Source organism: Dryobates pubescens, chromosome 6 (assembly GCF_014839835.1).
Source record: "Dryobates pubescens isolate bDryPub1 chromosome 6, bDryPub1.pri, whole genome shotgun sequence".
Lineage (NCBI taxonomy): Eukaryota > Metazoa > Chordata > Aves > Piciformes > Picidae > Dryobates > Dryobates pubescens.
In genome coordinates, this window is record NC_071617.1 from 32,181,415 (window position 1) to 32,196,748 (window position 15,334).

The 15,334-nt window shown below is 41.6% G+C and overlaps 1 protein-coding gene across 3 annotated transcripts in view; it reads left to right on the forward strand.

The window, feature by feature from the left end:
- SLC35F3 (solute carrier family 35 member F3) overlaps positions 1 to 15,334 on the forward strand; it is a 191,073-nt gene that overhangs the window by 132,628 nt on the left and 43,111 nt on the right. For all 3 annotated transcript variants that reach the window (XM_054162264.1, XM_054162263.1, XM_009906768.2), the window contains one exon: positions 3,180 to 3,504. In XM_054162264.1, the coding sequence (XP_054018239.1) occupies positions 3,180 to 3,504 (325 nt within the window). The remainder of the gene's footprint in view (positions 1 to 3,179; positions 3,505 to 15,334) is intronic.

Genomic DNA, 15,334 nt, shown 5'->3' on the forward strand with positions numbered 1-15,334 from the left:
AAAGTACAGGTTGGGATATTTTGCATGCCAGCTGACAGGCAAGTCCACAACATGGTAAATGGGAGGTTGGGACCACAGGGATGTATATCATCTGTAGCATCCACTATTTACAAACACAATCTAGTTTGGGGCAGATTATGTCCTGTATATCCTCAAGGACAGTATTGCATCCACTGGAAAAGGCTTTGTCCATTTGGCATCTATCCCTCTGGAAGTACAGGAAATTGTGAGGACATGATGCAGTTTCACTGATCGATAGTTAAAGGAAGTTTCAGCTTGTAATGTAAATCACCAGGTCAGTGAACCTTTTACCCCAAGATATAAGACCCATCATAGAACCTAGTTAGAACTAGGTTAGAACCTAGTTCTAACCTCCCTGCCATGGACACCTTCCACTAGACCAGGTTGCTCAAAGCCCCATCCAACCTGGCCTTGAAGACTTTCAGGGAGGGAGCAGCCACAGTTTCTCTGGGAAACCTGTTCCATTGTATTACCACCCTCACAGTAAAGAATTTCTTCCTTACATATCTAATCTAAATCTACTCTTTTTCAGTATAAAGCCTTGTCTTATCAATACATGCCCTTGTTCATCTTGAAACCCATCATGCTTAGGAAAGGTTTTTACTCCATCCACCATGTAAATGCATCCAAAGAATGAGCACCCCTACAAAGGTAAGCCTTGAGGTGCAAGATCACTTTAAAAGTGATACACGCAGTGTTGTTATTTGCTGAGAGTGAGAACTTCCGTGGTCTGTGGAAATGATGCTGGAATTCAGTAGGGTGTGTGAAGTTTTTGGTGTACAGTACCCCCAGCAGAAAAGCTTGAAAGGAAATTAAATATTCTGTAATCATTGCAGGACTTGTGTAGTGGACAGCAAAGAGAGTGGGGGCAGCTGCCCATTGTATGGTGAAGTTAAAAGAAATGAAGGTACTGTTGATAAACTGAACCCTGACTGGTCTATGCCACGACTGAGGCAAGAAACATTAGTTGTAAGCAATGTATTACAAAGACAATGTACTGAAATGATTTTGAATGAACCCAGAATTCACAGATGGCTTTTTACAAATTCTAGCTTCTCATACCATGTAACAGGTAGCTTGTAATCTTTCCACTAGGTGATTAATACAAAGCCGTGTTAACTCTGGATAATTCATCGGCCTGCTGGTGCATCTTCTGTAATGTGAGAGGCTGCCCACACAGTCTTCTGTTGAAAACTGACATAAGTAGCAATATCTGCAACACCCCCATCTCTCTTAAAGCCACTCAAAAAGACTACATGTTTATGTCACTGCTGCTGTACTAGCCTTTTAGATTTCAAATATCAAACAGAGGCCACAGGCTTTTTTCTGTTACAAAATACAGCTTAGCTAGGCAAACCAGTGGTGCTGTTAGCTCAGATCACACATTTCTTACCTGTAAAAATGTAATTAAATAGTTCTCTCCATTGGCCTATACCTTTTCTTTACTAATACATAGAATACATGAATACATAGAATAAACCAGGTTGGAAGAGACCTTCAAGATCATCGCGTCCAACCCATCAACCAATCCAACACCCCCCAAGCAACTAACCCACAGCACCAAGCACCCTGTCAAGTCTTCTCCTAAAAACCTCCAGTGATGGCGACTCCACCACCTCCCCAGGCAGCCCATTCCAATGTGCAATCACTCTTTCTGTATAGAACTTTTTTCTAACATCCAGCCTGAATCTCCCCTGGCGCAGCCTGAGACTGTGTCCTCTTGTTCTGGTACTGCTTGCCTGGGAGAAGAGACCAACATCCGTCTGTCTACAACCTCCCTTCAGGTAGTTGTAGAGAGTAATAAGGTCACCCCTGAGTCTCCTCTTCTCCAGGCTAAGCAACCCCAGCTCCCTAAATGTATTAGTCCATGTAAATGCAAATTTATCTAAACTTGAGAGGCTTGAAGAGATTCTCCATTCTGAATACTGATTCTCACCAGGATAAGAAAGGAGTTTTTGTATGCACACATCGTAGTCTGTCTCAAATATACAGAAATGTTTGGCAATAGTACAGTCATGACTTCTCCTAATTGTACTTGTATCTCTCTTTTCACCTTTCAATATATGCATTGACCTCTGGACACTTGAAGCTGTAGGTTCCTGTCTTTCAACATGAGTTGCTATTTCCTTCTTCAAGTGAATGGATCAACTAAACTGGCCAGCCTTAAACAGAAATCACTGATGAGTGTTGCATGTGGTTAACTGTCAGCTTTAGCAGGTGTTAATTGGGGTGAATTTGAGGAAGACTTTAACTTAAGGCTTTTTACCTTAAGGTGAGAGCCCTAAAAGCAGGGGCCTGACAGTGAAGTCTGCCAGTACTTTTTTATCTCCGTAGGATCTGAAGCTCCCAACCTCACTTTGCTGGTGCATTGACAAGCTGGGTATAGTACCTGCCAGTAGTGGCATGATAACAGAGCTATAACAACTCATGTTTAAGGATGTAAAGAGGAAGATATTTTAGGAGAAATTTCCAGCAGCATGCTAGGCTCAGTTATACCAGGGCAAAGTTCCAGCCCAGTCTCATTTGATGCAGGCCTCAAGCTAAACAAAATTAGGGGTGCCAAGTCTGTGGGGCAGCTTGTGGGTTGGTCTAGTTTTTGCCAGCTGGGGACAGCTGTTTTCCTAGGGATCACTGAAATGTCTGTTGGTCCAAGTTAATTTTTCTACTTATATTGCAGTAATAGTGCTTAACTGCAAGGTTAAGTACATTGTCCCCCCTCTCCTTTTGAAAAAACGTATTTCATAAGCTGCCCATTTCTGCATTAGCCAAGAAAATAACAATTCAAAGTGTTGTTGTCATCCCCTTTTGCTGCTTCATTAAACTCAATGCCGTATTTTTCATTCATTTGCACAGTCTAACAGCATCAGTTTAAGTGGCGTGTTAAGCCTTTCTGCGTACATCAGAGCAACATGTCATTTTCAATTCCTTTTTACCCAGTGGCTTCTAAATCTAGAGGTGATAATTACTATTTGCATTGTAATTAAGCCTCAGTTGAACCAGAGGCTCTGCAATGATCTAAAAATGAAGGGCATTTTGTGGCAGGATCTGATGGATTCTTTTGCTGGTAAAGTTCCACGTGACTTCAGAAGGGCCTAGGATTTGAAAACTAAAATGCAATCTAGATTTCCTTAGTAAGCCTTGTGTTTTCTTCTCCCCAGGGGATGAACGCTCCCGAGAGTCTCCAGCCCCAGCAGAAGCACAGATGCAAGCTGGGGCTCAAGGTGGTGCAAGAGTGAACCGCTGTTGCTGGAAATGCTCTGTGACGCAACTCAAGAAGATTTTCTGGGGTGTGGCCATGGTCCTGGGTGTCTGCTCCTCTTGGTCAGGTTCAACACAGCTAGCAAAACTGACCTTTAAGAAATTTGATGCACCCTTCACTCTAACATGGTTTGCAACAAACTGGAACTTTTTGTTCTTTCCTTTGTACTATCTTGGACATGTTTTTAAGTCAGCTGAAAAGCAGTCTCCAAAGCAAAGATACAGGTATGGGAGCTTTTGTTTTTCATCTTGTGGCTCTTGCATGGTGCTGTACATCTAGTGGACATTTTTTCCCAACCAGTCAATTAAATCAAGCTTGTGATTGCTTTTCTCTTTGGGTTTGTTAGAGGACATTCTGAATTCATAGTGTGTCCTGTGCTAGGTGCTATGTTACTATTCTTAATGCAGTTTCCCCTCACCAATAAGAAATTCAGGTGTATTTCCAATACATAGAAGCATGAAATGAAAGTGCACATTTTCTGCAATCCCTTCTCAAGAGTTTTCCATACAAACCTCTCTGAACATAATTTTTAAATGAGTATCTTCTTCTTCTATCCACAAGTGACTTTTATGGCAAACTCTGCATAACCTAAGTAAGCTTTTATTTTCCAAACTCAGGACAAGTGCAGTGCCTTGAACAGCCAAGTAAAAAGTATTGCAGTATTTTCCTGGCATTGTGCCCCTGACATCAAGGGCCAAGCTCTGATCTCAGTAAACTTGAGCTGTTGTGTTTATTTCCGGGAGGAAGTGCAGTCATAACCAAAGGCAGCACTTTGTCTTCAGCACACTGTGTCTCGCAACAAGCCAAACCCACAAAGCCTGAAAACTCATGGAAAACCTTGAGTGCCTATCCTCTGTGGGGGGCTAAGGATGCTCTGGCTGCTTGAAGAAGAGTCTGACTCTTAGTGAGCAATCCTTCAGCTCATCTCATTTTGGCCTGAGAGGTGTCTGGGACAGATGGGATGACTCAGCCATCAAGATGTCCCATGTCAGAGAGCTTCCCTGATACATGGAAGGATGTGAACAACATTTTGCCCTTCTGTTACACAGTGGGGCTCACAGCCTTCTAATGAAGTAGCTCAGAAAGTAAACAGTAAGAAGTACACATTTCTCAGCTTCCAGCTGTGCAGCGTTGAGGTGGAAACTTACTACAGAAAAAATCTAAAATAACAGTGGGCTGCAGATGAAGGAATTGTCACTGTTCACTGCAGATCCTAGAGCAGCATGCAGAAGTTTTAAATACATTTTCATAAAATGCCATTTTTCCTGGCTTTCAGTCTTGTCAGTTTGTATTTGTTTACTCCAGAGCAAACACGATTCTTTCAGACGTGAGAGAAGTATGGAGGTTAGAGAAAGCAACAGTGTAATCTAAAACCAATTATGAATGCTAGCCCAAAGCAACTATCTTTTGGGGATGATTTTTTTGTTTTGTTTTGGGTTTTTTTAAAGTATTTTATTTTCTAGCTGCCCTCAGGTAATGTTTTAAATACAGCTGAATTCTGGAGTGAGCAGTTGTGGCTCATCATATCCATGGGCTTAAAACCAGAGCTTTATACTCTTTTTTGCTGCAGTTAATTTATATAGTTGGTTGTTTTATGTCTTCCATTTCATTACATGATGACTCAGCCCTGAAGCCTGTTTGGGATGCAGAGGGACATATTTACAAGTAAGCTTGTAGCAGGCTTAGTAAAGAACACACATTTGTGTGTCTGACTGGCAGACTGAATAGGGTTAATTGACAAGTTTTTTCTTGGTGTCAGGGTAGACTTGGGCATTTGGGGATATAGCTTTGGTTTCTAGCTTTGCTGCAGATTTTGCTTGTGGTTTTGAGCAAGTCACTACAGACCTCTGATTTCCTTGTACTCTCTATTCATTTGCATGAGACAGGGAAGAGGGAGGACTGTCCCTTACCATATGTTTAGTTACTGTCTGCCTCAGCACATCCACTATCTAAGCTGAGACCTTTCAGTGGTGCTGCACTGTTACTGTGAAAATAATTCCTGTTCTTCTGCTTGGTCCATTACATCTGAGATGTCACATGCATGTACATCAGAATACCCAAGCATTGCATTCCAGTGTCCCCTCTTAATTATTCCCCCTTTTTGCATATTTTGTATATATATATGCACACAGAGAGAGAAGGATGTATATAGAGACTTTGCAGCTATATATATAAAGCATTACCATCTTCAGGAAACTTGCACTCCAAGCATAGTTAGACATGTTAGAGAGACATTTCATGGACTTATAGATAGTTAAATAAAACAGTTCTGACCTGGAACTAACAAGAAACTTGCATTATTACTTTCTGGTTCTTTTATTCTTCTTTTTTGCTGTATTTTGTACACTATCTGACCTCTCTTGCAGAAATTTGAAATTAAATAAATGAAAAGGTGGTAGTGGGAGAAGGTGGAAATATGACATCTAAGTCACCTTAGCAGATAGATAGTGAAGTATGGATTCTCAGACCTTGGCTACACAGATTGCTGCAATCCACAGGCACCTAGTGTTTTTTGGCAGCAAGGCTCTCCAAGGACACTTGAACAGCTGTCTCCTCCTCAGCAGGGCTGGGCAGCTCAGCTTCCCCTCAGTGCACAGGCACAGACAGTGCCTTCACACCACCCCTGCCTCAGTGGACAGATTTGCAGGGCCTGAGCCAGCAGGCGTGCTTCGGGGTACCTCACTGTACAGCTAAAGAGCTTGTAAAAAACAGCAACCATTACTGTCCTGTAAATACTTGAAATTGTATGTTCTGTATTCTCACAGAAGAGCACATCTGTCATGGACACAAACCCCTTTAGAGCTGCAGGGATTATTGTTTTTCCCCATTTTATAGCACATGCAATTGTAACAAACTTATAGCTAAAATTTTCTAGTAGCACATTAAATTTAAGCACAGCTTTAGTCAGTTTCCTTATAAGATTTTGTGTATTAGGCCATAATGTCAAGTATTAAGAATTTCCGATTGAGCCATGGTGCATGATAAGGAACTCCCTGTTTAAGCCGACATAGGCTATTGGTTTTGTCCACAGTATGGGGAGAGAGTCACTTTTCAAAGGAACCCAAAACTTCACATCCAGATATCTCTAGTCTCCCGTTTCAGCTCCATCAGACGCAATAGTTGTGCCCAGACGTAGACTACTCAGGGAGAACTTGTCCCATGCTTGCTACCAAAGGTGCTACACAGCTTTGGCATAGGACTGTGTGCTTGAGGAGTGATGCAGAGAGCTCTGGCAGGCCACAGAGGAGCATTCCAGGGTCAGCATTGCTCTCGTACTTCTTGTGCAAGTGCTCACTAGCTTAAAATAAAATTACAGTAACTGAATTATTGTTTATTTGAGCCATTGTCCAGTCCAGAAATGACACATGTAATGATTTATGTGCCTAATGGATCATTTAAGTGTACTTAATTTTTGGCTTCATACTTTTTGCTTCCAAAATGCTTTATAAAGTGGCACATTTAATCTGATGAGCTACTCTCCGTCATACCTACATTATTAATTTATGAGGTAACATAAATTAAAAGCACTAGAGCTTAAAGCTCCCTGGCTACATGAAAGATTAAATTAAAATGTCTGTAAGATATTGCCTAGCTTTGAGTATCTCTAGGCAGGACGAAACACGCCTTTTATAAAGATTTGCTCTGTGTGTGCCAGCTGGGGAAATAATGGAGAGTTGTGCTCACATTTTAGGAGGACAGTATCTCAGAAAGCTTATTCATTTGGATGATTTGGTCTTATCTGATGATTTTTTGAGGGGGCATGATTGTTTATTTATTTGTACATTATTTAGATCTTGATTTTTTATTTCATAAAGCGTTAGAGATGAAGAAAATGTCAGAAGCTGAAAACTAAATCACTTCTACAATCTTCAATGCACCTGATGTGTTAGGTGAATGAAAGAATAATTGCACATACCCACACTGATCTGCAGCCACATTTGAACATGTACTAACATGTTCTTTCTCACTGAATCATTTTTTCTCTATACTGCCTCCGAGTCACTTGCTACTAATATTTCAGAATTTGAAGATTTTTCTTTGAAAATAAAGGAAAAAATTGCAGGTGATGCCAAAATATAGTTATTTCTTTGAAACTGAGCCAAAATACTAAGGGCAACAATGGTTGAGGACTAATGTGTTAGATTTCACTCTGATTTACCAATATATTATTTTCACAAGAGCCACTTTTGATTTATATGCATATGGGCTCAGAATCTAGACCAAGGTCTTCGGTGGCAAGACATTGTCAGTGCCACAGCTGCACAAGATGTTTGGGAGAATGTGGGCCCCAGTTTCTAAATGTGTTTCACATGTATTTCTGCTAGTGTAGAGGAGATGGAACACTACCCCTGCATGGCCAGGAATTCTGGGAGTTGGCTCCTTCAGTATGATGCTGACTCACTGGAAAGTGCCACTCACTGCACCATGGGCACTGCCTTCCTCTTCTCCAGCAGGCAGAGAACCTGGCCACATAGCACTGGTAACCAACCATCTGACCATGATAAAACTCTAAGTGGGAAGAAGGTCAGAGGCTTATTTGGCATGGCTGGTTGCTTTTTTACTATCGATTTTCTGCATTCTGTATTCATGAATCTCTCTTACCCTGCAGCATTAAAATGTTGCAGTGTGGTTGACTTTTGGCATCCTATTGATTTATATTACTACTTATGTGGGAACTTCACCACCAAAGTATTAACAGAGTCATAAATATGCTAGGAAGGCCTAAGACATGATGAACACAAGTGTTTTTTAGCTAATGTCAGACAATGAAGCATCTTTTCTTTCAAAAAACTTTAGTTCATAAGCTCTATTTGTATAATTTAGTACATTAGCCTTAAAATAATTCCTATTTCTTTGTGCTCCTCCAAATAAAATCACTTTACAGTTCCTATTAGCCTGTTGGAGGGGAAAACAAACAAACCAAACCAACCAAACAAATAAAACCCAAAACAAAACACCACAACCCCCTCCAAAAAAACACAACTAACAACCAAAGAACAAAAAGAAACAGAAGAACCCTTGGAATTAGAAGATATAACATCTGATACTTACCAGAGTTAGATAAAAGTCAGGAGTAACTTCAAATCGGATCAGTTTGATCTCTGCCACAGTCTGTCAGGACTTGCCTTTGTGCTTGGTATTAAAACAATTAATTAAAAGTTTTGTGTACTCATAGAGATCTATAACTCTCCTGCAGATATCTGAACTGTTGTTGGGGATGTGTTATTGTTGGACCACTGTATCACTTCTCAGACTGTTTTCACTGAATCTGGACTTTTCTTTTGGTGGTTCTAGCTGAAGAGAAGGCCAAATTGTACTATGAGCAAGTAGCAGCAGCAGCAGTGAAGCCTTCTGCTGGAACAGTGTGGTATTTGTGGTATGGGCAGTGTTGGTGGGCATCCGTCTGACATTCAGTTTGCTGTGCATTTGGCATCAGGCTTGATCATGGATTTGGGTTTATCTCAGCTGAACCCCAAGCCACAGCACGCAGGGTGATGCTGCTGTTAACTTCTGTTTCTCAAAGTTAAATACTTACCTTTTCCTGATGAAACCTGTGATAGCTGCTGTGTCTTTCGTTTTGAAAAGGAAATTGTGTCCTCATGAGATGTGGGATAGGGGTGCATCATCCCCCAGGAGTTCTGGAAATATCTTCTCACTGTTGCCTTAACATAATACATCAGTGCTGCATTATTGCCAGATGATCATGTAAGTTGTCATTTCAGCTACTTCCTTGAGGAGGCTTGTTTTCTTAGGTGATTAAAGGCTAATGTCATCAGTTTTTGCTCTCTGTGGTTCCTGAAAACAAAAATTTCTCATCCATCTGTCAAAAACATTCTGTATGGGCTGCCTGTTCTTGAGAAAATAGATAGTCCTCCAGAGTACCTTCCTGTTCACATTAAATCTTTTCTACACGCTGAAGGTAGTACTAGTACTTAAATTAGCAAGGAAACTGGCCACAGATAGTTCCACGGTGCCACGCTGCGTATTCCAGCACTGCCAGCTTGAAGCTGAATGTCCAGATCACTCACAAAATGCGTGGGGAGAGCAAATGCCTACAGAGGAGACATAGATGTGGGGTATGTAAACATCAGGAAAGGCTAAGGAGAAAGTCTGCTAGCCAAACTAGCTGTTAGTGAGAGCTCTCCACCCTCCTAGAGTTAGTTGCATAGCAAGAGTTGAGGTGACACTGCTCTTAATGTTTTCAATTTAAAAGCTTGAAAAACTTCTCCTGAATCCATGTTCAAGGTGGTAGTTTTTCTGTTCCTTAAACGCATGGTGTGGGAGCTTGATACCTACATTGTACTCACGAGTGGCTGGCAGAACACCCTAAAATGAATACCTAAGTCCTAACCTCTCTGGAGGTAGCTCTCACAACGCAAAGCCTGCGCGGTGGTCTCAGGAACATAGATGGGGCTTGAGGACATTTATGTATTTACTTCGCTTTCTAAACTTACCCCAGGTTTTTTACATCTCCTGGAAACACCTTTAAAATTCTTTTTGTCTTGTTTGCTAGTTTATTCTATTCAGATAGCGAATACTGCCTTTGAGATCTTGTGTCTTAGCTTCTGTGAGAAAATGGTCATGGATCCTTCCTTAGAAAACCATTCCTTTCTAATTTAGCCTCCCAGTTTGTATTAGAGATTGTGTTTGTATTTCAGACTATATTGTTCTGGAAAGAGCTTAACACCGATTTCCTGTAAAAAACTTTTCCTTAATCTGAAGGTCCTTCACCTGTTGAGAATCACCTCTTCTGGGCTTTTGGACATTTGTGGAATGCTAATCAAGAATAAAAATTAGGTACTGTATGATCAGGAGAAACATATATTCTTTAATCTTGGTTTGCAGAATCATTCCAAGGATGATTGAATTAAGTGGTGTCCTGTAATTTTGTGGTGTTGTTCCATTACTTTTGTCTTCTCTGCTGTGGTTTGAACAGATGCTCTAAAATAATTACATTATGTGCCTCCTATGAGGTAATGGTGCTTGAGGCAAGGACTAGGAAGAGAAGTAATTGTTCTTGTTACCTGCAGGCAGGACTTGTGCTATGAAACAATGTGTTTATGTAATGGCTTTTACTTGGAAAAAAAATATTGTGTCTTGCAGCACTGAATGATCTGTGGACAGTAGTTAAACTGCATTTCATTAACTGGCTCTTCTTTTGGGTAGTAAAGCTAGCTGTCAAGCTTGAATGCTGCTAGGGCTTTTCTCAGGACACCTCAAGAGCAAATCCGCTAATACCGATTTTACCCATACTGATCTCTCTGCACCGGCTAAGACTGTGGAACCAAAGTAAGCCAGGCTGAAGTGACCCCAGGGGTCATCTCCTCCCTTTCCTGCACCCAGGCATGACCTGAACACAAAACCAGAAAAGTAACTGCGTTTTGTGTCTGGCAAAGGAAAAGTGGGACTGGGAAAGAAAAGAGTGTGTTATCATGTTTACTATGTGGAAGAAGAAGCAGAAAGTTGAGGTAGAAGAAGGCAGAATTCATAGCTGCTCTTTCTGCAGAAAGCATTTTAACTTTCTCATTGTATCAAGTATCTTGACACCCAATGCACAAATTGATTGAATGGGGACTATCTTGGATAGGTTCTCCCATGTTGTTTACAATAGCAACAAAACAACAACAAAGCTCGGGAAGGAATAAGGAATTCTATGGGTTTTTTCCAACCCAGATCTGTCAAAATATCTTGAAGGCATCAACCTTTAAAGCTGATTTAAAAAAGGAAAGTGCCTGTATGGTAACAGACTTCATAGCTATAATTAACAGCTCTCAATAAAGATGGATGATACAGTGAGAAGTGTTGGAGGCTGGCAGTGCTACAGAAGTGGAAAAAACCTTTTTGTCCAGCTGCCTAGTGGTTATGGACTATGTCCAGATTTCCCAGGATTGTTTGTGTTTGCATGAAAAGGCAACTTCACATAAATGCACAATATGTGGCTGAAGATCCTGTGCAGTCCAGGTCTGTGGGAGCTGGCTTCCTTCTTTGTTTGTCAAAGATATAACTGGTGAAAAAAAGATAAATAACCAAAGGTGAAGGCTGGCAGCCACATAGGTTTATGAGCAGGACATTGTAAATTGAAAAACCCTGTCAAGCAGCTACATAATATTACCTATGAACACCCATAGGGTTTGTTGGAAGGAAACAATGGTAAGATATGAGCTGAGGGGCAGACAGGTTCATATATGTACTTGCACACCCATGTACAACTGTTTCTGTGGTTTTCAGTGCACAGACACCTTTCCAAATGGCAGCTTTCCACTCGAAAATATGATTCAAAATGGAGATGACAAATAAAATCTGGTTTTATTACCTTGTTCATCTGCTTTGAGTGGGAGTTAATGAATATCCCTTCTCTTCAGCTTAGCTGTGGAGAAGAAACAACCATCCCGTTGGTCTGTTTATCAGTTCTTGAGCTCAGGGCTAAAACTCAGAGAGTTTAAAGAAAATAGCCTCATTTACTTTATGGCCTTGAAGTCTCTGATGCGTCATTTGGGTCTCTTGTCTTTAGCTAACCAAGTCCACTGTTTTTACCTCATCTGCTCCCTGTCTCTCGTATCTCTGACTGACCATTTCCCCATGCGAAGCTGGTGTCTGTTGCTTTTGGTTTGTTAGTTTATAAATTGTGTGTTCCTCCTCTTTGGAGATGAGAGGTTGTTTACTCGTTTACTGAAGCTGCTATTTCACAACCACATGGAGACTGCTGCCATGTTTCATTTGTATCTCTGAAAACTTTCCACTGTCTCAGTGAAACATTCAATGTCCCACAGGTCTCTGGGACCCTTACACGAAGGATGGCATCTTCCATCTCTTTCAGCAGATGCAAATGTTAAACCCCAGGAATCTGAAGTCATCGTGAATGTTCCTGCTGAGACACAGTGACATTAACCTTCATGTAGCCTTACTAACACAGGGTGTCCTTGGATGGTATTAAATCCAGGTCCATTAGGTACAAAGGGACTCTGTACCTCTGTGTCATCGGGCTTTTGCCTTTGCACTGCACCTAAAAAATATTTTGCTTCACCAAAATACTTTTTAAAAAACCACCTTAATTCTCTTTATTGTATCTATTTTAGAGGCCATCTAGGCCAGCTGAAAATTGCATCCTGCTCTTTCTATGCTGAAACTACAGCTTTCTTCACTAGTCTTGCTTGTTATGCTTACAGCTGTAATACATACAGGTTTCCAAGTACAGAAAGGTATTTCTTCAGCTATGGAAAGCTCTCCTCTCAAACATTATACTAGAAAATGGTGAGAATTGCACCTCTACTTTCAGTATCTCATAACAGTACTTAGAATGAGGATTGAGCTGCAGCTCTGTAATGCTGTCTGATAGTTTCACTGTCTAACAAATAGGGCTGTTGTTAGACCATCTCACCATGATATCCCAGATATCATGTCACAGAAACATGAATCATGGAGTCATAGAATGGCTTAGGTTGGAGGGGACTTTAGAGATTATCTACTCCAACTCCCCTACCATGGCCAGGGATGCCTCTCAGTTAGACCCAGCTGCTCAAGGCCTCATCTGACCTGGCCTTGAACACCCCCAGAGAGGAGGCATCCACAACCTCCCTGAGCAGCCTCTTCCAGAGCTTCACCACCCTTGTACTGAAGAACTTCTTCCTATCTAGTCTAAACCTAGATCTAGTCTAAACCTATTCTCTCTCAGCTTAAAACCATTCTCCCTCAGCTTAAAACCATTCCCCCTTGTATTGTCATTAGACATCCTTATGGAAAGTCCCTCTTCAGCCTTCTTGTAGGATCCCTTCGGGTATCTGAAGTTAACTATAAGAGTCTTCTCTTCTCTAGGCTGAACAACCCCAGCTCACTCAGACTATGCTTCTAGCAGAGGTGTTTCAGCCCTTGGATCATCTTTGTGGCCCTCCGCTGGACTCACTCCAACAATGTTATGTCCTTCTTATGATGGGGACACCAGAACTGGATGCAGTATCCAAATACATGGAATACATGGAACAATTTTGGCTGCAGGAGACCTGGAGAGGGACATCTGTGGTCCAACCTGCTCATCACAGAACTCCATAATATCTACTCCTTTAATTTGCAGACCATTAATGAGACACAGCTTTTATTATTCACATGTATGTATGTTTTACATCTTTTAATGTGCTTTCTTCAGCTACCCCAAATTTATGTGTAGCAGAATGGTTTGGCATAAATGGTACCCATCCTGCTGCTGCTTGCCCTTTTTTCCCAGAGCCACCTTAAATATTTGTCCTCAGGCAAGAGTATGTGGATTCAAACCATGAAGCCATGAGGATTTTATTTGGTTTTTGTTAACCTTGAAGTTTAAAAACCAAAAGGCTATTAGCCCACAATCAAGTGTTTCTGCTTAACTTATTTTCAATAATCAAACTAATTTTCAACCAGCATTTTCAATATTTCATGTAGTTCTCTATATTAAATGTGATGAGTCCAATCAGCACTTCACCCTAGACAGAACAGCTTCACTGAGTCCCATGACAGAGTGGTGATTTCTATCAGAAAAGACTCTGGCTTGGTGAATATTAAAAATATGAAGTTAATAACTATTTAGATGTCTTTCCTTCTTTCAGAGGAGAACTCAATCTCTGACCTGACTGAAATTCACCCCAGGGATCAGTGTTGGGCCCAATTCTATTCAATATCTTTATTGATATTCTGGACAGGGGGATTGAGTCCACCATTAGTAAGTTTGCAGACAACACCAAGTTTGGAGCAGGTGTTGATCTGTTAGAGGGTAGGAGGGCTCTGCAGAGGGACCTTGACTGGCTGGACAGATGGACAGAGTCCAACATGATGACATTCAACAAGTCCAAGTGCCAGGTGTTGCACTTTGGCCACAACAGCCCCATGCAGCACTACAGGCTGGGGTGGGAGTGGCTGGAGAGCAGTCAGGCAGAAAGGGACCTTGGAGTAGTGGTTGACAGCTGGCTGAACATGAGCCAGCAGTGTGCCCAGGTGGCCAAGAAGGCAAATGGTATCCTGTCCTGCATCAGAAATAGTATGGCCAGCAAGATCAGGGAAGTCATTCTGCCCCTGTACTCAGCACTGGTTAGGCCACACCTTGAGTACTGTGTCCAGTTCTGGGCTCCTCAATTTAAGAAGGACATTGAGACACTTGAGTGTGTCCAGAGACGGGCAACAAGGCTGGGGAGAGGCCTTGAGCACAAGCCCTGTGAGGAGAGGCTGAGGGACCTGGGATTGTTTAGCCTGGCAAAGAGGAGGCTCTGGGGGGAGCTCTCCACAACTACCTGAAAGGAGGTTGTAAACAGGTGGGAGTTGGTCTTCTCCCAGGCAACCAGCACCAGAACAAGAGGACACAGTCTCAAGCTGCACCAGGGTAAATTTAGGCTTGAGGTGAGGAGAAAGTTCTTCCCAGAAAGAGTAATTGGCCATTGCTGCCAGGGAGGTGGTGGAGTCACCATCCCTGGAGGTGTTCAAAAAAGGATTGGATGTGGCGCTTGAAGCCATGGTTTAATTAATCATGAGGTGTTGGGTGACAGGTTGGACTTGATGATCTCTGAGGTCTTTTCCAACCTTATTGATTCTACTATTCTATGATTCTATTCCCCCACATTATTTTTTTTTTTACAGTGTCTTTTGATTCTGAAGAACTAAGGTAGAAAAACTTAATGTTGAAAAATAGTATACCAGAGGCAGATCCAGTGACATACAGCCAAATGATCAGCTGTCTTCCATTAATGTAGCTTCAGACCTGCACTTGCTCATCAAATTTTTAGCAATTAAGGCCAACCCTCTGAAAGTCTCATAGCATTTAACAAAGATCTCTATTGATTTCATAGATTTTTCAAGCAGCTTAAACAACTGTGCTCTTCTGTAGTTGCAGGTAATTCCCCAAATGGCATTACTTTTCTGTCTTCCTAAGTTCCACTTGGCTTTTCTGTAGACTTGGATTTTTGGTCATGTAAAAGGAATAACCATAGGGAGCTGTGATAAAGGTCAGCTAAATCCTACACGGATTGCAGAAAGTGAGGACAGAGCTTGATGACATCAAACAGAATGAGTGAGGTGTTTGAAGCAAAGGAGGTG